The sequence below is a fragment of the Cryptotermes secundus genome, unplaced genomic scaffold, assembly GCF_002891405.2.
Source record: "Cryptotermes secundus unplaced genomic scaffold, Csec_1.0 scaffold8032, whole genome shotgun sequence".
Classification (NCBI taxonomy): Eukaryota; Metazoa; Arthropoda; class Insecta; order Blattodea; family Kalotermitidae; genus Cryptotermes; species Cryptotermes secundus.
In genome coordinates this window covers 75,915-99,867 of record NW_019743095.1, presented here as the reverse complement: position 1 = coordinate 99,867, position 23,953 = coordinate 75,915, and the positions used below count along the sequence as shown (strand labels likewise).

At 40.4% G+C, this 23,953-nt stretch overlaps 2 protein-coding genes across 2 annotated transcripts; both read left to right on the top strand.

Annotated features, from left to right (window-relative positions):
* Positions 1 to 1,133: 1,133 nt before the first annotated feature.
* Positions 1,134 to 9,613, top strand: LOC111873700 (facilitated trehalose transporter Tret1). Its single transcript, XM_023868633.2, has 4 exons — positions 1,134 to 1,215; positions 3,029 to 3,110; positions 6,550 to 6,702; positions 7,959 to 9,613. Exons 2-4 carry the CDS (start codon positions 3,035 to 3,037, stop codon positions 9,293 to 9,295), a joined length of 1,566 nt encoding a protein of 521 aa, XP_023724401.2. The 5' UTR covers positions 1,134 to 1,215; positions 3,029 to 3,034; the 3' UTR covers positions 9,296 to 9,613.
* A 2,350-nt stretch (positions 9,614 to 11,963) lies between these two features.
* On the top strand, positions 11,964 to 22,718 carry LOC111873701 (protein MAK16 homolog). The gene is made up of 9 exons (XM_023868636.2): positions 11,964 to 12,151; positions 12,709 to 12,755; positions 14,145 to 14,288; positions 15,555 to 15,737; positions 16,923 to 17,052; positions 17,572 to 17,685; positions 18,408 to 18,536; positions 21,244 to 21,318; positions 22,486 to 22,718. The coding sequence occupies exons 1-9, from the start codon at positions 12,137 to 12,139 to the stop codon at positions 22,654 to 22,656; spliced, it is 1,008 nt and encodes a 335-aa protein (XP_023724404.1). The 5' UTR covers positions 11,964 to 12,136; the 3' UTR covers positions 22,657 to 22,718.
* The last annotated feature ends 1,235 nt before the right edge of the window (positions 22,719 to 23,953 follow it).

Here is a 23,953-nt window from a genome sequence, read left to right as displayed (position 1 = left end):
GCTGTATTCACAAGAGCCCTCTACTAGTCACTATCCTGAGCAAGATCAATCCAGTCAGTATCACCAATATATATATATAAGAACCATTTTAATATTACTTTCTTACCTACACATAAGTCTTCCTAGTAATCTCTTTCATTATGGACTTCCCACCAAAATCTTCTCCCCCATACGTGCTACATGTCCTGCCTAGCTCATCTTCCTTGACTTCCATCACTCTACTCGTTATTGTACTTCGCGAAGAGTACAAGTTGCTCACTAGTGTCTCTCAGAGTCTGTGTATTGTTCTATATAGTATTGTGGCGTGCCGCCTGAAAGCTTGATGATAAGACGTCCATCACTAGTCAACGGCTAGCAATTCCTAGGCAGCGAAGCTTAGGAAATCGTTTCACCGGAAATGAAAGTTTAACAGTGGGGTTTCCACCGATACAAACGAATTGTGTGAGGCAGACACGTATTCCCGCGTTGCATAGCAGCGGGAGAAATTAACCTTTCGACAAGGTGTTCTCTATTCAGTCCGAGTGCAATATATATAACAGTTTTTATTCGGCAAGAGAACAGAAGAGTTAGTATCCGACAAGGGGCCAAGGACAGTTGAGCTCCGAGCAGAGCAGAAGACACTTCACCAAGATCAGTGGTGCAAGTAATTGTAATAGCAAAGGGGGGACTTCTGACGAAGTTATAAGTTGAGAATAACTGTAAGTGTGTGTCTGAAAGTGACGTCCAATAAAGGTGTTCGCCAAATCTGAGAACCTAACAAATCACAATTATCAGATCTTGGCTGAATTCTTGTCCGTGGCGCATGTCGTCAAGATTATGTCTTCTAATTAGCCATCTACACTTATCGCAAAAATCTCTCTGAAATCCACCGGCAAACGCGATTCGGCGCGTCAACCAACGTCAGTGTCTCTCAGATAGTAGACAGCAGCGTCAGCAAGCGCCAGGAGACGGCGTCTTCCCAATTTTCTTGTCGTTTCCCAACAGCAAATCACGTATCAATGCACAGGCTCATAGCGATGCTGATACGGCAGCTACAGCCAACAGATGTGTCCTCAAGGGTTTGTTTTCCTGTGGGCAATCATCTCGAGAAGTACCCGGACAATGGTCATCAACGGCTATCTCATGAGATAAGAGAATCTTTCCAACTTCACGGAACCCATGCCACTTACTCCGTGAACGTGGGCTGAGTGTGGAGGAACAGTGCAGTGACTCAAGGTGGGTAGTTCACATTCTGCTACACAGACTGTGATCAGAAGTACAGGGCGAGACCCTCACTTCTTGGAGGTGACGCCGTGTAGTCTGGTAGATCACTATAACTTAGGAGGAACATACAACCGAAGTGTTATCCAAGAAAATAACCGGCAAGAAGTAGGCCGCACCATAGCTCAAGAGGTTAGTCCCTGACTTCCCACCGTGGCGGCCCGGGTTCGAGCCCGGGGTCTGGTCAAGTGGGATTTGTGGTGGACAAAGTGGCGCTGGAGCGGGTTTCCTCCGAGTACTTCGGTTTCCCCAGCCAATCTTCATTCCACCAAATTCTCAATCATCATATTCACGGGGGCAGGTACAATAGGCCAATCTGTGCCCGCCATGCCGAGTGGACCCAACTGTACTCCACCCCCACTATCAGAATTCAAAAAAGAATAAAGCAAGAAGTAGGCTACCCGCGTCTGTCGGATTACATTGCTTCATACCCCACAAGACAACACTCATCGTAATGAGTGTTAATTAAATTATTTCTTTACAGATTTAATTTACTGCTATGTAATCTTTTGGAAATGCGTGCGCATCTAGGCCTATAAACTGAAATACTGGTGCTCTCATGCTGAGGAAATTAATAGGATTCACGTTGTTGGGAAACAGGGGACATGTTTCGGACCTATGTATGAGAATTCGCATTTTTCCGGAACGGAAAAATTAAAACTTACAGATGTTGCATTCACAGTTCTGTTCTTTATACAATAGTTTCCGGAGAGAATAAATTTGTTTATATTTTCAAATAATTCATTTTTCATTAGTAAGAAAATTTTCCAATCTTTAAAAAAGTGAAATTCTCGCTGTACCGAATCAGTTACAAGAGGAAATCATGTGATGGAGCGGAGGTATATCTCCACGTATTCATGTCCTCGGCACTACACGAGGGTGAGCGGTTACCTTCACGCCCTTGCCACTGAACCCTTGGGGAAATATTGCCTGCTACTGGTCAGGCGGGATGCTTTGTGGGCCCCAGAACCGGTTTGGATGCTGTGAGGGACATAAGTAATGGTTACTCATGCCTAAACCATAATTTGGATTCCTCGGTTGTCAAACCCGTAGTTTAGTCACTATTTTCACTGAGTTATGCCGTTACTTTCGAAACATATAGAACTTTATAAATTAAATTCTACATTTATGTGGGTCACTTGCCACGAGGATAGGAGAACAATTAAAATGGTCAAGGAGAATATCATTATTAGAAAACTGAGACAATTATATAACACGCAGTTTCATAAATGTTATCATCCTTTGAATAGAGCAATCCTAGAGAAACAGGATAGTTTGGTCTGGACCTGATTCTTCTGCCTCTGGATAGGGGCATGTGGCGGGATCTTGCGACCTTGATAATAAAACTTCGGGTTATGTAAATACTACGAGATTCTCGATCAGCTGAGTGGCCCGCGTCTTCTCAAGCAGAAGAGACCTCATGGAGATCTTTAGTTATCATCGACAATAAAGCAATAATATACTATCATTTACTTCCCGATACTTTGCAATTCGTCATTCATAAATCCCCTCCGTTTGTCATACGAGCAGGAGAAACGTCATTAAATTAGCATCGCGTGGAGTGACTAAAATGAAGGACGTCAGTTGCGCTGAACATGAACATACAGAATGTTATAATTTAAATATGAATTCTTATGCGAGGTCCAGTCGTATATAATAGAGTGATATTAACACTTATTTAAGTATATATCGTATATACTGTGCCTATACCGTCTTTGAGGTGACATGGTCATGACGTCATTAACAAATCAATTGCTTTTAATTTCAGCGCAAGATGGGAACCAGGAACGCCATGTCGGAGATGTCGGTGACCACACGGGAATTTTCTTCCGTAAGGTTGCCTACTGAAGGTATGATGGGCTCTCACAGATATTTACAGAAATAACAACGACGTTCAGTAATAAGGGGTTCTCTTTTTCGGTTGAATCACCGTGAGATGCTCAAAATATACGCCTCATTATTCCAGTCTGAGACAGAACGTGAAGATCATGGCAGTAACTACGTCTCTCTGAGGTTACAGCACGGCTAGAGTTTGCTTCCTAAATCCCAGTAGCTTCGCAGTACAACTCTGTGAGATTTTCTGCCTCGAACGGAACTGTTTGTTGTGACTCAGAACTGCTGGGATTTTGTGCTTCGTTCGGTGCTCTCAAAACTAAACACCGCACCGTTTGGGAAACTGCTTCTGTTACCGCCCTCAGTTGAGGATGGAGCCACCTGCTCTAGTGGGTTCCTCAGAAATATCTAACCTCAATCACTTACTCTTAGCCCTTTCTAGCGGTGTCTCCAACCCCTCTTGTAGAACGGAAACAGATCCAGTTTACGAAAAGTCGTGTTCTCAGGTTTTTATAGTCCAGAATTCTGTCCTGCCCGTTGTCTTGCGCATTAAGGCTAATATAGTAGGAGTAGGAAGGGGGGGTGAGGTACAGCAACCAAACAAATTTCATGGCGCAGAGTTCCGCTTGCTGCACCTCTAGTTAACTCAACTAAACCCTCTGCGTGTACAGCCGGCACCGGTAAAGTGGCTCAGAATTTACGTAAGTCTAACGTTAGTCGCGCTGTCGATTATCAGCTCATCAATCAACCACACAGTCCCTCCTTATCGAAGTGTTGTTCTAAGCGACGCTAAACTTGCGGCTATCTACAGAATTATCACCTTTCTTATCTCCTGACTTACAATGATGTGTAACAAACGAAGAGATTACAGAAGTTTGTATAACTGATTTCAGTTGTGTTATGTAGCCACGCTCCTCTACAGGGATTAAACATCAAGCGGGCCTGATTCTGTTTGTTTTGCATTGTCATGATTCTGTGGATTATGATTATAGACGGTTTTGGATTGATGGCCGGATTTATTGGACTCTTTGATATAGCGCGTAACTATATTATATACTACAATATTACAAGCACAATAGTGTTCACAATAATGTCTTCAGTGCCGTTGCTTGGTAGCGGCTTTCAACGGCGGACGTTTCCGAATTGTACTCGTGTCTCAGCTACTAGCTTCTACCAGTAACAGTTCACAACGACTGAGCCGCAACAGTCCTCTAAGTGACTCGCTCATCAACCAACTCCCTCCAACACACTCACAGAGTCACAGTTATTTTACGACTGACGGTTTACAGGGAATCAGTTCGTCTTGGCCTTAACTCCTTGAGACTCATGACCAGAGATTTATCTTTTCAACTGAAACCTTGAAGTCAATATCCTTAAATTAATCGTCTCTAACGCGAGAATGGGTTGCACCAACAGCTAACTGGACCCACTTATGATATATCGGCACGGACCACACAGAAAACATTGTTCGTATGTTGACATTTACGGCTGCTGCTTAGTAACGGCCGTCGTATATTTGCTTATTTCGCTGACGTTGCCTAGCAAAATATTATAATCTGAACGATTTTCACAAATCAGATTTTCTTATGGCTTAATAATTCTCACATTCAAGTCCACGGTCCAAAGACCCACGAAGTGCAATCTCCACTCTGTTCCGTGTCAGTTTCATACATTTTCGGTCCTCATATATTTGCTACAAAGAGCCATCTTAATATTAATATGCATTTATTTCTAGGTCTTCCAGATGCCTGTTTTGACTGGATTCCACACCAGAATTATTCATGTACTTCAGCCTAATGTACAGGGGATCTTGGGGGCTGTTTCCCCTGAGGTAAAGCGACCGGGGTGTGAAGCTGACCACTACCTCCAACTAGTGCCGAGGTCAAGAAAATGTGGATATATACATCCATTCCCCCATACGCCTTCGTGGTGTAGTGTTTAATTACTTAAGGAACACTTCATCTTTTGCCTCATTTTGTACATTTTGTATTGCTCGAATACAGCCAAGCTACACTCCTCTTAATCTCGTAGTGAGGCTGATTTTAGTCTCCCATAATCGTTCAGATACTTACAGGGATCCATCATATGTTATCACTCAGCAAACAGCAATCTGAGCAAATATATGTAAAGTCCATATCAACAGATAACAAGCCAGTAACAGACAATGGAATGTCAGCAAAAGTAGTTGTTTATTCGGTTGCCTAACTTAGAGCATCGGCCACAAGGCCGTCCAACTTGACCGAAATTCCTATGTGTTTATCGCAATCTTTGCATTTAAATCACTGGGATAGTAAAGCCCTCTCTGCTACAGGCCGTACAGGCCCATAGGGTTGTGAGACGTCGAAGCTCCCACACTATCTAGACAATCGGCTCACAGATGGCGGTTAAGTTATCAGCCCTCAGGAAGATTTCTAGTACTCATTTCTGTTAGAGGCTGAGTCGACTCCAAGGACATAGTGCGGCTGGAAGAATTAGGTCGAATGAAAAATTCAATGACCTCAACGGGAATCGAACCCGCGACCTTCCGGCTTGTAGCATAGTGCCTCAACAGGCTACGCTACCTCATGTACCGTAAATCACTTGACTACTACCCTACAACGTGCCAAGGAACCTTCTATCTACGTTCTTTCCAGTTCATAATTCAAAATCAGTTTACCTTTCGAATTTTTACGTAACATATAAGCCCATCTTCAGTGTCTTGATCACTGAAGTGCATACAACTCCATCCTTTCTGGTTCTGGCTTAGTAGACGTGCTGGCCCTGCATTTTCCTTAAGGGACTGTCGAAAATTACCCCCCAAAATTCTGTCAATATGGCATGTGTCTAGGCCGAGATTCAAACCCAGCACTTCTCGAATACAAGCCTATAGAGTTACCGCTACATCAACTCGTGCGGCTTTTAATTAAAATTCAAGCTTTTTATTATTCAAATCTTATGCATTCAAGTCTCCTTTGAGAACAACCCACACAGTCCTCTATTCCGCCACGAAACGTGCACAATGTTTCCGTAATATGACACTCATATAACGTCAGTTGAGCGATTAACGGGAAATGTCATATTTTGTTACATACGTTTTCATATCCTTAATTTCCCCGATTTCTTCCACACATTATCGATTGATACGTTGAGGCAGACGTGTAATAATTCCATCTCCCACGAACAACACGCACACACAGTCAGTCACAAACAGTCTCATTTATATCATATATGCGTTTCACATACCTACATAAAAATATTATCAATACTCACATAACAGACACGATACACCGAAACAAAGGACTGCTAGTTTGTTCGTGACATACTGCATTATTTAGGTACGTGCAACGCTATAAAATCCGTTGTAATGGTAACCAAAAAATGCGTAATTTCATAACGTTCGCCCGCTGTCAGAAAATTTTTCTGCATATGGGGGAAAAATTATGAATAAAACTAAAGTGACCGTGTTTTGTCACAAAGCAACAGTGGACCCAATCCGTCGAGACAGTGGTGACACTTCTGCTGAAGAGGGCGTCATGTTGGAACCGCTGCGGCAGGAGCAACTTGCCGAAGAAAGCCAAGAACCGAGGGCTGAAGGAAAGAAACTGACCCAATATATGGCCGCAGTTTTCGGCAAGTATCACGGATTAGCTCTTATTTTTCCGAGACATTGTACTGTATGACTCTGTTCTACTTCTCCTCTGCGTGCTCACAACAGTGGTGAGCAAACTATTTGGCAGGATGGCAGTGTATAAATCTGAAAACCCTCTCCAGATTTAAAGCCACGTAATTATTCATAAATTTCATATTATAGAATTAATTAAGTTGCATTTTTTATCAACAAAAAAGTATTAATACAAGGTTAAAATGTGAAAACGAATATATTTGCAAGTTCTATTTTGAATGTAAATTTCCGGATTTCGGAATACAATTACGTCAGACAGAATGAAGTATCGTCAAACAAAAATACAATCTTTTTTTAAACTTTCCTTTGTATAATGAATGAAAGTATAAGGGGTGGACCTTCTCAGCCCTTGAACCGCGACCTACAGTGGTCTATTGAGCTTAAACTTTCTTTTACTTCGAATTCTACCTGATAACTTTACAAAATACATTTCCTTATTGAGGACATATTTGCTTTCCATGTTTCTTTTCAGTGCGTACCCAACTATTCGTCGCTGTGTGTACAAAGTAGTAGTTTTCATCATAACTTCCTCTTATTATGGAAAACGAATATTATGTGTCACAAAATCTCGCCACTGATTCCAATTCTGAGCCAGTTCAATCCAGTCCTCACCTCCGTACATAGGCCCACGTTTCTGTCCGACATGATGTTTTCCATGCAAAGTGTTTACGGATTAAAATTTTCGTTCGTGCTGGCTACATTCATAATGTATAAATATGCATAATTTATAATTACCGCCTCTGTGGTCTAGTGGTCAGATTTCCTGGCTACAGATCCATAGGTCCGGGTTCGATCCCCGGCGCTACCAAATTCTTTCTCAAAAGTAGTGGGTCTGGAACGGTGTCCACTCAGCATCGTGATGATAACTGAGGAGCTATTTCAAGGAAATAGTGGCTCCGGTATAGACAACCGAAATTAACGGCCGTGGGGATTCGTTGCGCTGACCACGCGACACCCTATATCCGCAAAAGTTGGCACTAAACATCGCCGACAGGCGGCGGTCGCTCGGTCGGTAGAGTTCGCCTGCGGACTAAAATCACGGATTTTTCCGCTTACCTCTGTTTTCGATGTCTTCAGGTTCTCTCGCCATTTTATAATTCTGTAGTTTCTCGTTTCATGAAACCCCTCGTTATAACATTTCCCTATTCCCCTCAGAGTTACGTTGCATTAGGACCTATTCTGAAAAGCCCTGTTTGATGTGCAGTCACGCTGGGGGCCATGGCAGCAGGGACGGTTCTGGCCTGGACGTCCCCCACGTTGCCCGAACTTCAGAGCACGAACAGTACACTCCCCGTTACCCCAGAAGAGGGGTCCTGGATCGGCTCCCTGGTGGCAGTGGGGGCGATTGTGGGTGCCGTGCCAGCAGGATACTTCGCGGACCGTTTCGGGCGGAAGCTCGTCATACTGGCCCTGTCAGTTCCGTTCCTCCTCAGCTGGATCCTCATCGTCGTGGCCAATTCTGTTGGACTCCTGTATCTGGCAAGGTTCATTGCCGGCTTTGCAACTGGAGCCACCTCGGTAGTGGCCCCCATGTTCATCGGGGAGATCGCCGAGAGTTCTGTCAGGGGTGCTCTGGGATCTTTCTTCCAGGTCATGCTAACTGTTGGGATTCTGTTCACGTACATCGTCGGTGCTATCGCAAGTTACACTTGGTTAGGAATACTCTCTGGAATTGTCCCTGTGGCTCTCTTCATAACGTTCTCGAGAGTACGGGAATCACCAACATATCTCATGAAGAAGCACAGAGCCGAGGAGGCCAGGAAGTCACTACAGTACTACCGAGGCTCGTCTTACAACATCTGGCAAGAGTTTGAAGAACTTGACATGGATATAAGTGAATCGACACAAGAGAGAGCATCCATTACGGATTTGGTCTCTTCAAGAGGGACACGGAAAGCAGTGATAATTTCCTTAGGTCTAATGATCTTCCAGCAACTCAGTGGTGTGAACGCTGTGATATTTTACTCCGTCGACATATTCCGTGCTGCGGGAAGTAGCCTCGATCCCAAAGTCTCTGCTATTATTGTTGGAATAGTTCAAGTTGTGGTCACCTACGTAGCGAGCGTCATGGTTGACCGTGCTGGTCGTAGGATTTTGTTACTGTTGTCTGCGAGTATCATGGCCTTATGTCTCGCAGTTTTAGGACTGTATTTTTCTCTCAAGAATAATGAAAATGACGTGTCAGGCATAGGCTGGCTTCCTTTGATGTGTGTCGCTGTGTTCATCGTGATGTTCTCTCTCGGATTCGGACCGTTGCCATGGATGATGATGGGGGAATTATTTGCACCTAATGTAAAAGGGGCAGCTAGCAGTATTGCTGTGTGTGCCAACTGGACACTCGTTTTTATAGTAACTTTTTCTTTTGGGAAACTTATTGAATGGTTGGGAGAACACTGGACGTTTTGGTTGTTTGCTGTAATATGCTTCATAGCAAGTTTCTTTATATTCATTGTAGTGCCAGAAACTAAAGGGAAGACCTTGACAGAGATTCAGCGCATATTAAATGGAGACACCAACCCTAAAAGGAATGAAATTTTATGAAGTCGTACGTATTAAAGGTTGTGATGTTAAACTCCAGCCTCATTCTATGTTCCAGGGTCATCAAACTTGTTTCCAAATGACTGGAAAGAATAATCTGTCAAGAGAATGCTTACAGCAAAACAATGTAAGTTATTACTGCCTGCATAAATAAAGTGTGAGTAACAGTTAATCAGAAAACAGGCAACATTGAAGTAATTGTATCCAGGGAACAGCCCAAAAATTAGCCTTAGCTTCAGAGAAAACATGTCCATAATGGAACCTTCTTGGGTTTAAGAAATGTGTATACTCGTATCATTCTGAAACTCGGCATGTGTTACGTCCAAGGTGGCTACTAAGAGCTCGATTAACTAAATTATTTTATTCTCATATTTAATATTAATTTGTTCTTTACACTTTAGAAATTGTAATATGAGTACTCATTATCTCTTTAATATTTTATCACTTATAACAGCCCACAATCTTATGAAATTTGGTTCGAGACGTGCAGGGATGTTTCTCAGTTTGAATTCTGCTGTCGTAGAACAGCGCACCTCTTCTTACTTAACTGTCCAAACTCCAGCAACAGGATAAGTACGTACTAATATTCTGAGTGGGGTAAAACTGATTGGACGACAAATTAGACTGCTTTGGATTAGCCTGAAATAGACACCCTGAACTTGTTTGACCATCTACTTTTAAACAATGAACGAGCATAAATATTGGGGGGGGGGAATAGAATGAAAATTTAAGCACAGTCTGAGAAAATCTGGAGCGAGAATATCTTGAGCTGACTGTGTGGAACAGTGGCGACAAAATTTTATAAATAATAATAAAATAAACACCAAACGATTTTTTATTGTTCGGATTAATTGCAGGAAATTATAATTTACGATGGTAACTTCGGGACAATTACAGATAACACTAATACGAGTTTATTGAAAAGGTGGCACTCATCTTCATATCTATTAATGGACAGTAACATTGCAACACTTTCATTTTACGTATGTAGAGTAAAGAAGGGTGGATAGGTTTATAAATTGACTGAAATAGGTAATGGAGGTGAATATAGCAAGGCGTGTATCTTGTATAGTGAGCAGGGAAAATATTAGTCGAATTTAACAGAAGAGGACGATAAAATAAAACCGATTCGAATTTTCCAGTGTCTAATGACAGAAAACGGTCGATTTTGTGGAGTGTAATAAAAGTTACGCGAACTGATGCATGGGAGAATCGAAGCAACCAGGGTTTGTTACACACTGTATTTTGTTGTTAATTCTTGAAGACACTAATTCATTGAGAGATCTATAGAACTGCTCGAGCGAATTTAATTTGAATGTGACTCACTCTAATTTGATATTCTGAAATTTGTGTCGCCGAAAGTCATTCTATATTCTGAAGTTTTATGTGTAGTGTATATAATTGTAATGCAACAATTAATATTGTATAAACTTTGCAACGATATAATTTTATTTTATGATATTACAGCGGCACCAGTCTTATCCTTAATCCGATGATCGGATTTTTACTGTATCAGTTGACCCTCCTTTTTGGGGGCTCCTTTTACGGCAGCTTTTGTGGCACGTCTTAACAAATCATTAGATAGTCATGTGGCTGCATGGAAACAGCTCCACTTAAACCAACGAGTCGCTAAGACGCACCACAAAAGGGGCACGCAACAAAGGTTCGAATTTTCAAGTTTTCCTTGGTCGCAAAAGTGAGTATAGGCCCAAGCGTTCACAAGGGCTGCGAACTTAGATTTTTGGGATTGTGGTCTGAGATGTGAAGCCGTACATTTTGGTCGCTAGACACCAACTCTTCGGAGGAAACTTCTTTCTGCATCTTCAGGTTCTTCTAGTAGATGTAAGCAGCAGGTTCCCCCAAGATTTGGTGGGGAACTAGCAGACTACACGGCGTTTAATCCCACAAGGCCGGAAAATTTATACCGTCACTAGAATCTCAAATATAACGCTGGATTTTATGGCTATACGCCTACCTACACTGGACATCCCACCTATGTCCCATCCGTATGAAGGAGCCGATTGGAGACAAAGGTTTCTATAATAGCCCAAGAATACGGACTTAAGCCAGTAACGAAGCTCCGTGCCATCCATCGACTTATTCTTCTGCCTTCCTCTGTCTGTACCTTCGCCTCCAGTATTACCAAAAACTAAACGGCTCTGAGGCTTCAGGCTATCTGCCCATAGAAACTATGTATTATCAGGTAGGAAAGGGTAAAGTTCTCCCTGTGCTTATTTAATTAAGTACCACACCATGAAGACGTATGGGGGAGTGGAGGTTACTCCGACACTAAATGGAGGTGAGTGATCAGCTTCATGCTCCGGCCGCTTTAGGGAAGAGGAAATAGCCCCCATACCCACTGAACAGGAGGCTGGGTGGGTCCCAGAGCCGGTCTGCACGCTGTGAAGTAAAGAAAAATAACTTGCCCTTACCTAAAATCGAAAACCGGCATTCCGGCCCCATCGCTGTACCGAATGAGCAATCTCACCTTCCAAATTTTCTCAGTTACGTTGGATATGTTAGAACTTTTACGAAATTACGGGAACAGCTGTTACTCGAATTTCGCGAGAGTTCTCAAGATGGCAGCAGCGACCGGAAGCGAATGTCTCGATAAAAAAAGCGTTCATATAGTAGCCACTGTAGACTCTGAGTGTTGGCATCGGTTGGCATCAATGACTTCTGACAATCTTCGGTCGATGGCCGTCGGTGGCTCTGAACATCTGTGAAGCAAGCAATGTGCAGTGTTAAAAATTTGGTATTCCTCACGTGAGGCTTTGAAATTTACATAAATTTATATATTAATCATCGAAATTATTGTTTACAGTTGTAGTATATCATAGCAGAATGCAGCATGATGATGTAAGTAAAATTTGGATTCTTCTTTTTCAATGAACAAAGGAATGAAAGTATCAATATGAGCATCTATAACCTCAAAACGTCTTGATTATCGAAATGCCGTTTTTCCTGGCCTGATTCATTTGGTTTCGTCACAGTGCTTTATTGGGGGCACAAGGTAGCGTACTTGGTTGAGGCACGATGGTACAAGCGGGAAGGTCTCGGGTTCGATTTCCGATGAGGTCATTGGATTTCTCAATTAACCTAATCCTGCCAGCCGCACCATGGCCCTGGGGTCGACTCAGTCTCTAGCAGAAATGAGTAACAGGAATCATTCTAGGGTGTAAAGAGCGGCCGGCGCGTAAGGCTAACAACCTCACCTCCAAGTGTGAGCTGATTGGCTAGAAAATGTGGCAGCCTTGACGTCTCACAACCCTGTGCGCCTCCATGGCCTGTTACAGGGATAGCTTTACATTTTTTTACAGTGCTTTATAAAGGCACGTTTTGCAGTTTAGTCCCCCATATATGAATGTATTTAATTTTCTTAATCCTTTTATATAGTATGACTGTCTTTGTTTCAGGTGGTCTGGAGTATCATTAATAAGTCATTTTGCTCATATAAAGTGAGGTATGTATGTATTTCTTTTCAGTTACTAGCTGTCAGTGATGTAATTCCATGGCCACAACTTGGATAGCATGTATTAAAACTTAACAACAAAGCTACGAAGTCCAATTAACAAAGGCCGCGCCATAGCTCAAGCGGTTAGTCACTGGCTTCCCACTGCGGCGTCCTGGGTTCGATCCCGGGTCTGGTCAAGTGGAATTTGTGGTAGACCAAGTGGCACTGGGACAAGTTTTCTCCAAGTACTTCGTTTTCCCCTACCAATCTTCATTTCACCACTTGCTCCACAATCACCTTCACCTATCTTCTGGGGCTGGTACAATAGGCCAGAAGTGGCCACAGTAAAAGGGACTTACTCCCACCCCACTAGCAATAAATGAAAGGTCCAGTTAACTAACACCAAACCAGAACTCTAAGGATCTTGTACTCCCTCAGCTGATCAAGAAATTTTGTCAGTTTTGTGGAACGTGATAGTTGCCATGTCTGTAAATGTGTGCTACTGTAACCTGTTCTGAGCCTGTTAATGCGGTCCACATCCTCATTTTAACATTATTATACACACATACTTGTATTTTCATTGATATATTTCTTATCTCACATGTACCATGTGTTCCACTCATCTTATCCTCTGCATTATGTAACGTATTTTCATCTACATGCAATGAGAATATCATAAAATGCAGATGTTTTCCACATATGCAGACAGCAGTCATGGTACGCAGTTGTTTCTTTTTTAACCACAATACCCAGATCATAGTTTTCGTACTGTGTTAGTATATCAATTTTGGTAGATTTGTTGTGGTAGAGTGGCATGTGGTTGAATGCATTTCACTGAGTGGGTTAGGAAAATAGTAACATTCTATCTAGACTTGTAGTCAGGAGGTACTCATTTTGAATTGGGTCTAGGATGCCAGCAATCCTGGCTGAAATATTTTGTGGTTTTCCTCAGTCCCTCTCAGAAATGCCAGGATAGTATGTTGATTAGGCCATGGCCGCTTAGTTCCAAATCCTTTCCAGTTCATCATTCAACAGTTAACTCTACCATTCAATGCTATAATAGTATAGCAGCTGATAGGGTCACAGAATAATGAAAATCTCTTTCAGTTAAACCTGCCATTACTTCCATAACACTTGCATTGTTCTTTCATTTTTGATAAATTATTAAGATGTGGGACAATAATTTTGCAAGATTTTCATTTCTTTCCCCCATGTTTTTTTTCTAAAATTCTTATTTCAGTAATGAAAGCTTTCCAAAGAAAGGAAGTTGTGGGTGAAGTAAATTATATTATTGAACAACATAGTAACATTTCAGGATAATCAAACATTATGACATACATGGCTTGTATGGTTGGAAATAGATTGGTCAGATTGTAATACTGTACTTTTCTTCTTCAGTACTATTAGCCAACGTTTCTGTAGAAATGAATACAACTTCAGTGGTCTGTGTAGCCGTTCGTCATGTCCGCTTGCTAACAGCCAGTATGCAACAGTCAGAGAAGAAAATGGAATAATATACCTGTACATGAAGACAGCAGAGAGGTAATTAACAACTCTTGCATGTTGTTGTTTTAAGTATCAAGAAACTATGTCGTCAGTGAAGAGGTGATGGCCATGTAAACTGGCCCTGAACTTAAAAGTATGAAATGTTTTCATACAGTCTCACTGTTTGGTTATACCTGCTCTTTGTTTAGTTTAATGTGTTTTGTCTGAATTGCTAAAGGTAAGGGTAAAATAGTCTGTATGGTTAGTTAAGCACTGTGCCATGAGGGCATATGGGAGAGTGAACATATAGCTCCACCACTCTTAGGGAAACAGTCCCAGAAACCCACAGCATAAGAGGCTGGGTGGGTCCCACAACCAGTCCGAATGTTATGGCGGAGAGAAGAACCTCTTGCCTCTGCTAGGAACCTAACCCAGATTCATCAGTTGTCCATCCTGCACTGCATTCCCTGTACCAACTGAACTATAGTTTGAATTACTGTCATTAACTGATTCCACGAAGCTGAGGTCTTGAAAATCTGTTATTTGCGTAGCCAGTCAAAAGACCGTCTGTCTTTTAATGGAGCCAAAATATTCGTATTGCTGAATTTTATCCCAAGCCAAACAAATTTGGTCAGCATTCTCACTTTTCTTTTTGAAGAGCGTATTATCTTCTCATGTACAGCTAAATTTCCTAAATTGTCTCCTTGCTTCAGGTTTTCCAACAAAAGCTGTGATTTCATGTCTAATCTCTCTCATATGTGCTACATTCTCTACGAATCCATAACCTCATTAGTACATGGAAAAGACTACAATTTATGTAGTTGTGTGTTTGCAATTTTCATTGGCTCTCTGTTGTTTTCTGTCCCTTAGGTCCAAATATTCTCCTCAGTGCCTCGTTTTAAAACACCTTCAGTTTCCTTCATCCCTTAATATAAGGGATCAAGTTTCACACATGAACAAAGTAATGGGTATCATTACAGTTATGTGTGTATTTTCTTTAATCTTTGTGGTTTTAGGTAGAAGAAAAGATGTAAAATTTGAAGATAAAATATTCTGAAGTGAACAGTAGCAAGCATTGCGCAGACTTAATCTCTGTTTAATTTCTTCATGAATGTAATACATTCTGTTATTAGTAAGAATGAGTAAAATTTATTGCAGTAATACACAGATTTTATATTGGAATGGAGTACAGGAATTGTTCAGAAGTATGATCACAGTGATAAGCAATATGTCATGTGTATTAATCTCAGTTTTATGTTCCTATAGTTTGATAGATGTGTAAATGAGGAAGGTGCTGATTTTGTACCTTGGTACATTTTACAGAGCAGCGTTCCCTAAAAACACATGGGAGAAAGTGAAACTGTCGAGAAACTTTGAGAAGGCAATTTATCAGATAAATGAAAATCTGTTATATTGGCCAAATTACATGAAGTCAAAATGCAAGCAGAGGTTTGTGAAGATCACTCAGTATCTGATAAGAATGAGGAAGTTGACGTTGCTTCGGAAGTGAGTATTGCATTGGGTATTTTATTCCATTTTTAAACTAGATATACATACTGTCACATGTTTTCTGTGACAAAGATACGGGTTTGGATTGGCAACTGGATTTATTAACACCTTATAGGTCCTAACTACAATTAGTTCTACACTCTCAGGTATACTGTAACTGCAGCACATGTAACGTCACATACTAAGTCTTCTAATTCTTCTTCTGGCCACACTGTGGTTCCCTTGGGACTATAGAACTCAGCTGAAGTCAATTCCCATATCCATAGACTCTCATATCCTCTCGACATGGACCTTGCAGAAAACACAGCCTCTAATTTCATGATTTGTTTAATCCGTCTTGCAGTGCGTACACTTATCTATCTTCTTCTCTCACTCTCACTACATGTTTCGGCATAAAATGCCATCTTCAGGTGCTACTCAATTCACGTCAAACTAGTACATTGTATGCCTTGTCTTCACTTTAAAATAACTAAAATATATGTCCATCATATATATTGACAAATGTCAATCGTAAAAATTTACGATTGACATTTGTCAATATATATGATGGACATATATTTTAGTTATTTTAAAGTGAAGACAAGGCATACAATGTACTAGTTTGACGTGAATTGAGTAGCACCTGAAGATGGCATTTTATGCCGAAACATGTAGTGAGAGTGAGAGAAGAAGATAGATAAGTGTACGCACTGCAAGACGGATTAAACAAATCATGAACTTAAATCAGTGCAACAGGACGCTAAAATATAACACAGCCTCTAATGTTGTCAGATGTGTCCACCCATGCATTAACTAGTAATGGACGCCCTATTGTTGCACACTTGTTGCCCTGAAATGTTTTCTGGTCTGTTACCTAGCAACACTTTGAGCAGATCCATTACATTAATGAATCCCTATATGCCATATCATAGGAATCTTAATCTCAAGTAACATTTCAATACAGACTCTTTTAGTTAGTAATATTTCAGAACAATATAAGTTTTCAAAGAATGCCAAGGTTTAGGGTCTAACATTTGTATGAATGTGTGTTTCTACAGTGAAATATCATTTTAATGAATCCTGGAGTCATAAAATATTCAGTAAAATTAATTTTTTTTCTTGTCCTGGGCTATTTACTCTGTATCTTCACATAAAAAATGTAACAAACAAAACCATTGTAACAAACATATCATAATTTTTTAGAAAGAAGTTGGTACCCCTTCAGCGCAAGATAGAAGTGCGAGAGAGGAGGAGAGAAACCAAGGCTTTGATTGCTGCACGACTTGACACTGCTATTGAGAAACAGTTAGTGGAGAGGTTAAGGAAAGGAGTGGTGAGAACCGTCCTTATGTATCTATTTTATTACCCTGCAGGTTGTTGAGTTTTGTTGGATGTAAAGGGCAGTAGATGAATCTTTCAACAGAACTTCATGATTGGCGCTTCTTTTTATGTAGAAGAGAAAATCTCTGATTTAATGAAAGGAACAAGAAATAGAACACTTACGGATGCGAGGGTAGATGGACATATTTTCAACAGTTCTGCTAGTAGCAGACTGACTTGGACATCATTCGAGACTATTGTTATAGCCACTTTTAATCTTCTGCTATATATGTCTATCATCCTGTAAAGTTCATAAGGTGGGAATTACAGTATCACTGCATTCAGATACTGAGAATACTTTTTTCACCCCTTTAGAATTTAAAATAACTTTTTTGCATAATAATAAATCCATCACAGCACACCATTGTGTATAATTGCATTAAATCGTTCTGTGACACGAATTATCCTGTATAAGTTGTGATCATTATTTATCTGAATATGTATGAGTAATTAAATTTCCCTGTGTTTCAAGTACGGAGACATCTACAACTTCCCTCAGACAGCTTTTGATAAGGCACTGGAAAAAGAAGAGGTGGAGGAGGATGTGGTTGATGTAGAGGAAGAAGAAAAAGAAAGAGAAGAAGAGGTAAAACCTCCAGTAACAATTTCCTCTTTTATTTCTTCCTGGTTCCCATCCTTGGTGAAGATCCTCATATCGCAAGCACAACTTCCTATACAAATGCATGAAATATGCTCCACGTCTTACATCCTGGTACCAGTCATGGTCAAGTCAAAAACAAAATTGCTTATACCCAGTCTGAAACATTTCTGAGGGTATTTCATACCTTGAATAGGCAACCTTACAGAAGGAAGTCCTGTGTGTTCAGCAAGCCCTCTGGGATGGTGAGTTTCGTTCCATTTCAATGTTCCTGCTAAGCCAGGGATGCAAATGTTCAAGTCATGGTGTCTTCTGAGCAGCAGTTTGGTTGGTTTGCACAACCAGGGGGAGGGGGAAGGGCAGCGATTTCAGAAAAAGGTCCCTAATGGACATTAAATTTATAAGCTCCCAAAAATAACAAAAAATCATAGTTTACTTTTTTTCAATTTTAATTTCACAAATTCAGATTGTATATTAAATGAAGTTGGATGCTGAGAATCATGCGCAGGTGTGAGAACTGCTGCGCAACTGCGTGTGTGCACAGATTACAGGGAACATTGTTCATATTGTATGTTGAAAACAGATAACACAATGACCCACATCAGTATGTGATGATCACTCACCCCCAGAGATGTTGAAGACACTGTGTAATGCTCCACATTTGTTGCTACACTGAAATTTGTTTTGTGCTACCTGTTCTTGTTTTCCAGAAAAATATGGAAGTGGAGAGAGAAGTTGAGAGAGAACTGGAAAGAGAGACTGTTTCAGAATATGTCATGATGAGTGATGATGATGATGATGATGATGACGGCAGTGACACAGGTGGAGCTGATGTTGAGGTAAATGTGATGTTGATATAGACAACTCCAGGTGATCATTGATTGATTTGTGGTTTATTTGATGCCACTTTCTAAGTTTCATAGGTATCATAGTATTGGTGGCCAAAGTTCCTGAACTTGCAAGCTGCATATGATAATTTTCAGAACTTGGGGAGGGACACACACTGTGGACTGAATGGCACAGTGTTTAGATACATGCTTTCCATCTACCAATTTTTTTAATATATATAAATATTTAAGCCTTTTGTAAAAAGGGGATCGACTGATATTTTGTTCCAAGAGTTGCATAAAAGGTTTTAAAGAGCTGCATATGGCTCACTAGCCACAGATTGACCATGTCTGAAATATAGCATAGAACAAGGTTGGAAGAGATGAATAGGTTTGGTTAAGGATTTGGAAGGAAGCAGTTACAGCTTATTTTAGGAATCATCTGGAGACACTGGAAAAGAGTCAAAAAGCCTCTCTCAGAATTCCTGTTGGCCTGGTCAAAATGCAAACCAGATGTAAGTCTACATGTTATTGGAGCTATACCAACCTGCTTTGTCCGCAGCTGTCATTTGTTTAGCGTTAGTATAATGAAGCCTCAGTAAGTCAATGTTGGCCATTTAGAAAGTTAAGAAAGGGAACTACTTGCAGTTCTTCCGTGTGAGTTTCTGTATGTCATGATCTTGCTGTTTTCCAGTTTAAAAATGTCCACTTCTTTTGTATTTATGCAATATTTCATAGAAAGTTGGAATGACAGTATTTCTTAGATGAATTTCAAACCATTCATATTCTCATGTTGAACCATATGTGAAGCTTGAGTTTTTCATAGCGATTAAGATTCATATTGTGGTCGTCAGCAGTATGATACTGTTTATTGTGATGGATGGGGATGCCAATGTTTTGAAGCAAAATACTGCCTCCATCTTCAGGGTAATTTAATGTGCTCAGAAGTCTGTGATAATAGAAATTATTCATATAAATGGATCACTAAAATAATGTGTCTGTAACACACCGTGAAGGACCATAGGGTTGTGAGACATCAAGGTGCCCACATTTTCTAGACAGTCTGCTCGCAGAGGGCGGTGGGGTTGTCAGCCTTAACACACTGACTGCCCTTTACCCACAGGAAGATTCCTGATACTCATTTCTATTAAGAGTCTAGACTACCGCAGGGCCATTGTGCCGCTGGAAGGATTAGGTCAATTTAAAAATCCAACCCGCAATCCTCCAGCTTCCTCAATTTACTGAAACTTTTGAAAGAAATGTGTTATAAACAGCTGCCAGAACTTTAGGTTTCTTATTCCTGTAATAATTTTGAGGCAGAAATAAGTAACAGAGTTGTCTTATTCATTAAACTGTAGCTGATAATGAATGATTTTATATAGTTCTGCACTTTCCCACTCTGGTAGTGCTGAGTTGTATAATTGAAACATAGTATTGCCTGGTGGTTAGCACATTGGCTGATATTCAAAGCATTTTGGCTTGTATCGAAGTTGCTTCTATAAGAAATAGAATAAATCATGGAAAACTAATTGTAAACAATTACCTGAAGATGCATTTAGATGAAATTCATGAAACCCTGTGTGAATCACAATATACAGTGTGTCCACTATTGCAGAATCGTAGTAAATTGTAACAGACTGTTAACCTTCATACTGAATAATTGAATACTCATATCAGGTCTATATGCAATGTCATATTCATTTATTCATTCATCAGTAATCTGTCAACACGACAGGTCCACAGTCTCTTCCAAAACAGTTCCTCCACTTGATGCGATCTAGAGCTTTCTCCTTCAAATGAAAATATTCTCTTCTGTCCCCAAGGTCATCCAGCATCTTCTTATGTCTTCTTCCTTGTCTTCTGGTCACTTCTATCTGCCCCTCTATCTTTTTTTCAGTAACTTCTTTTAGAAGGCAGTTACAGCATAAGATATGACCAATCCAATTAGCCTTCCGTTTTCTTATTTCATGTAGGATATTCCTCTGATCACTGACTTTAAATAACACTTCTTCACTTCTCACATAATCAGTCCAACTGATCTTCTCCATCCTTCTCCAACACCACATTTTGAAGCTTTCCAGGTATTTCTGGTCTGCTGCCCTAAGTGTCCATGTTTCAGCCCCATACAAAGCTATGCTCCAAATGTAGCATTTCACTAGTTTCTTTCTCAAATTTAAGCCCAATTTGTTAGTAAAAAGATTCTTCTTGCTAAATGCAGCTTTTGCCATGGCAGTCCTGGATTTAATTTCACTAGTACACCTTCCATCATCTGTTAACAAGCTACCCAAATATTTAAAACATTTCACATTCTCCAGTTGTTTTTGGTCTATCTTTATTGTGACTGGGGTTGGTTGTCTCGAAATTTTCATTACTTTTGTTTTTTCCACATTCATTTCCATGCCGTAGCACCTTCCAATTTTGATTAGAGTATCAATCATGCCCTGTAGCACAGTTTCTTCCTTAGCCATTAACACAAGGTCATCTGCATATTTCACAGTTTGAATAATTTGCCCTCCTATTTTGAAGTCTCCGAGCCCATCCAGAGCTTTTGGTCAATGTCATATACATCATAGAATATCAGATTATTGAGTTCTTGATTAATTATAGACCATCTGTGTATGATTCCAAAATTCAGGCCCATTTGTATATCCCAGAATTATGTGACATCACAACTTATGCCAACAAATGTCTTACGTTTATAATGTCTTAATTTCCCTAGGAAAATGATTCTTCTGCTGAAGTGACTTATGTAGATGATAAAGACTTTGAAATGTCAGAAACTTCAGACATTGAGGTATGTATGCATGTGTCTATCTGTATTTAGCATCTGTAATTTTATAGCTTCTTTGGCACATTAGCTCAGACAGTCCTTCCCCAGATTAATTCCTAGGGCATTCCCTGTGTTGTTGTGGTGGAGAATATGATACTGGGGTAAGTAATTCTCTCAGTACATAAAATCCCCATGTGAGGTTTCTTTCTGAGACAGTGAAATTGGAAACTAAATCAAGGAAGATCATAGATGGAGGTAATTAATGCAGTTTATTGACTGGAGATCACTGAAATTGAACATTAAATGAGGGAAGATACTAAGTTGAGGGACATTAAATGGGGTACAAGATAAAAAGGTAAAGATACACCTGTAACAGGCCATGGTGGCCTGTATGGTTGTGAGACATTGAGGCTCCCACATTTACTAGACAGTCGGCTCACAGATCGCGGTGAGGTTTTCACCCTTAATGTTCCTGCTGCTTTTTACTCCCAGGAGGATTCCTAGTACTCATTTCTGTTAGAGGCTGAGTCAACCCAAAGGCCATAGCGTGGCTGGAAGTATTAGGTCAATTGAAACATGCAATGACCTCATTTGGAATCAAATCAGTAACCTTCTGTCTTGTAGCATAGTGACTCAACCAACTACGCTACCGCGTGCTACCCAATAAATGGGGTTCCACCATATGTCACTGCACTTTTACCAGTTATCATTTGATCAGTGCTGCATGTTCATGTGTGGTTGCAATAGAACGGCCCACCATATCAGAAACTGCCCGTCTCATTTGGGACTTCAGTTGGTTGGAGGAATGCAAAATAAGTTGTAATTTAGTACAGCTTGGGTACCAGGTTCAGGTGAAAGGGATGTGCGTTGAATTTTAGCAACAAAATGACACTTGCAGAAATACTGAATACAGAATTGATTTCAGTACTTGGCAAAAATATTTTGTGACAGGCATTAGGGCAGATTTTCTAAGTCATTCAGTTTTTAGTGACTTGGTCAGCAATTGAAAGTGTCAATAAAGTGTGAGATTACATCACCAAGAAGGCCATTTCAATGTACCCCTGCTAAAGAAAAGAAAGAAGCAGCAGAAGTGAGGGAACAGTGTAATCAATACATTTACATCACTTAACCCCAACAGGAGATGTATCATGTGTTTCATATTTAACATTCATAAGTGAATTTAAATTTCAGGATGTGACACATGCAAAGGTGGAACCAGGCACTTCATCTAAAGAGATGAAAAAACAGAAGCCACGACCTCCAAAACCAATCACATACAGGAAGAGCATGAGGCCACGTGTTGAAATTGAATATGAATACGAACCTGCTACTACAGCAGAGAAAAATAAAACTTCTTATTGACATTAAAAAAATTGTCACTTATAAATAAATATACAAGAATAAACTATAATTGTTTATATTCATATGAACATTGTAATTTCACACCCAAGAGTAATTAAAAAACCCCACTCTAACATAATTTATATCCTCTCCTAAGTTAGCATCTCTGCTTAGTGCATAAATTATGTGGAACTGTGTTTTCCCACCTGATTCTCCATATTTGGTGCTTCCTTCTTTTTTCTTCTTCTTCCAGATGCTGATGTCATTTTGTTTTCAATGCCCAAGAGACATATCTATGACTCTGCAAGTGCAGTGTTGGAGTTTGTTTTGTTTCTGGGAACCTATACCAGCAGATGTCTCTCCTTTCAAATGACTCTGACTGTAGGAGAGATTCCTCAGACAGATGTCATTCAAGGCAGTTCAAGATGTGAGCAGTGATTCGTTGTTCGTCATTCATCACGGTGGAAGAGAAGGTGCTCGTGGTCCAGTAAGGTATGGAGTGAGTCACAGACAGTCATTGACTGTGAGCTATCATAATTGACTGACTATAGAGAAATGACAGTATCATGTTTACTGAAGATGATGGCCAGTACATTCCAAACCATTTTGAAATCTCTCACATTTGCAAACTTAATGAAGTTTACAGAGATAAGTGTAAGTATGAAAATACACATTGAGCCTAGCCTGGGCCAAAATCTCAGAATCAAACACTGCAGTATGTAGTTAGGACTACTGCTTTGTATTCTGGAGGTCCTGAGCTTGGTTTGGAGTCTGACTAACCTGGAAAGTTTTTTGTAGTTTTCCTCAGTCCCACCGTAAACTGCTTTAGAAGAGGTATGATCACTTTCTCATGTTTTCCAGTTCCTCATTAACAATTATTGTACCAATTTTTAGGCTCTCATAATGGTTGAATATTGATTTGATTCCTCGATCTTTGCATTGTGTGAAGGTGGGCAGTGTTGCCAATATTTCAGAGATACATGCTGCCTCCCATCTCCAAGGTCAAAGGCTGAGGCAGTTGATACATTTCTTAATTTTACCCTAAAGGTGGATGCAGCATGTAGTTCTGATATGTTGGCAACACTTCATCAGTGCACACTGACTCGTCTTACATCGACCCTGAAGATAAGAGGCAACATCTATGTCCAAAATGTTGGAAATACTGCATCACTCTCTACAGACTTAACTTAAATCAACCCTGAAGTTTGAGGCAGCATGTACCTCTGAAACATTGACATCATTACCCACATAAGACCCAGAACTATAATCACCTTTAAAAAAAGTGTCCATTAAATCAAAACCAATGCAGTAGCACAGA

Bases quoted from the DNA above. Each gene is read 5' to 3' on its own strand.
- LOC111873700 (XM_023868633.2), top strand. From the start codon at position 3,035: ATGGGAACCAGGAACGCCATGTCGGAGATGTCGGTGACCACACGGGAA. The intron at 3,111-6,549 runs GTATGATGGGCT...TTTGTCACAAAG, and splicing joins CGTAAGGTTGCCTACTGAAG to CAACAGTGGACCCAATCCGT. The intron at 6,703-7,958 runs GCAAGTATCACG...TTTGATGTGCAG, and splicing joins ATATATGGCCGCAGTTTTCG to TCACGCTGGGGGCCATGGCA.
- LOC111873701 (XM_023868636.2), top strand. The intron at 14,289-15,554 runs GTAATTAACAAC...TACATTTTACAG, and splicing joins TACATGAAGACAGCAGAGAG to AGCAGCGTTCCCTAAAAACA. The intron at 17,053-17,571 runs GTGAGAACCGTC...CTGTGTTTCAAG, and splicing joins AGAGGTTAAGGAAAGGAGTG to TACGGAGACATCTACAACTT.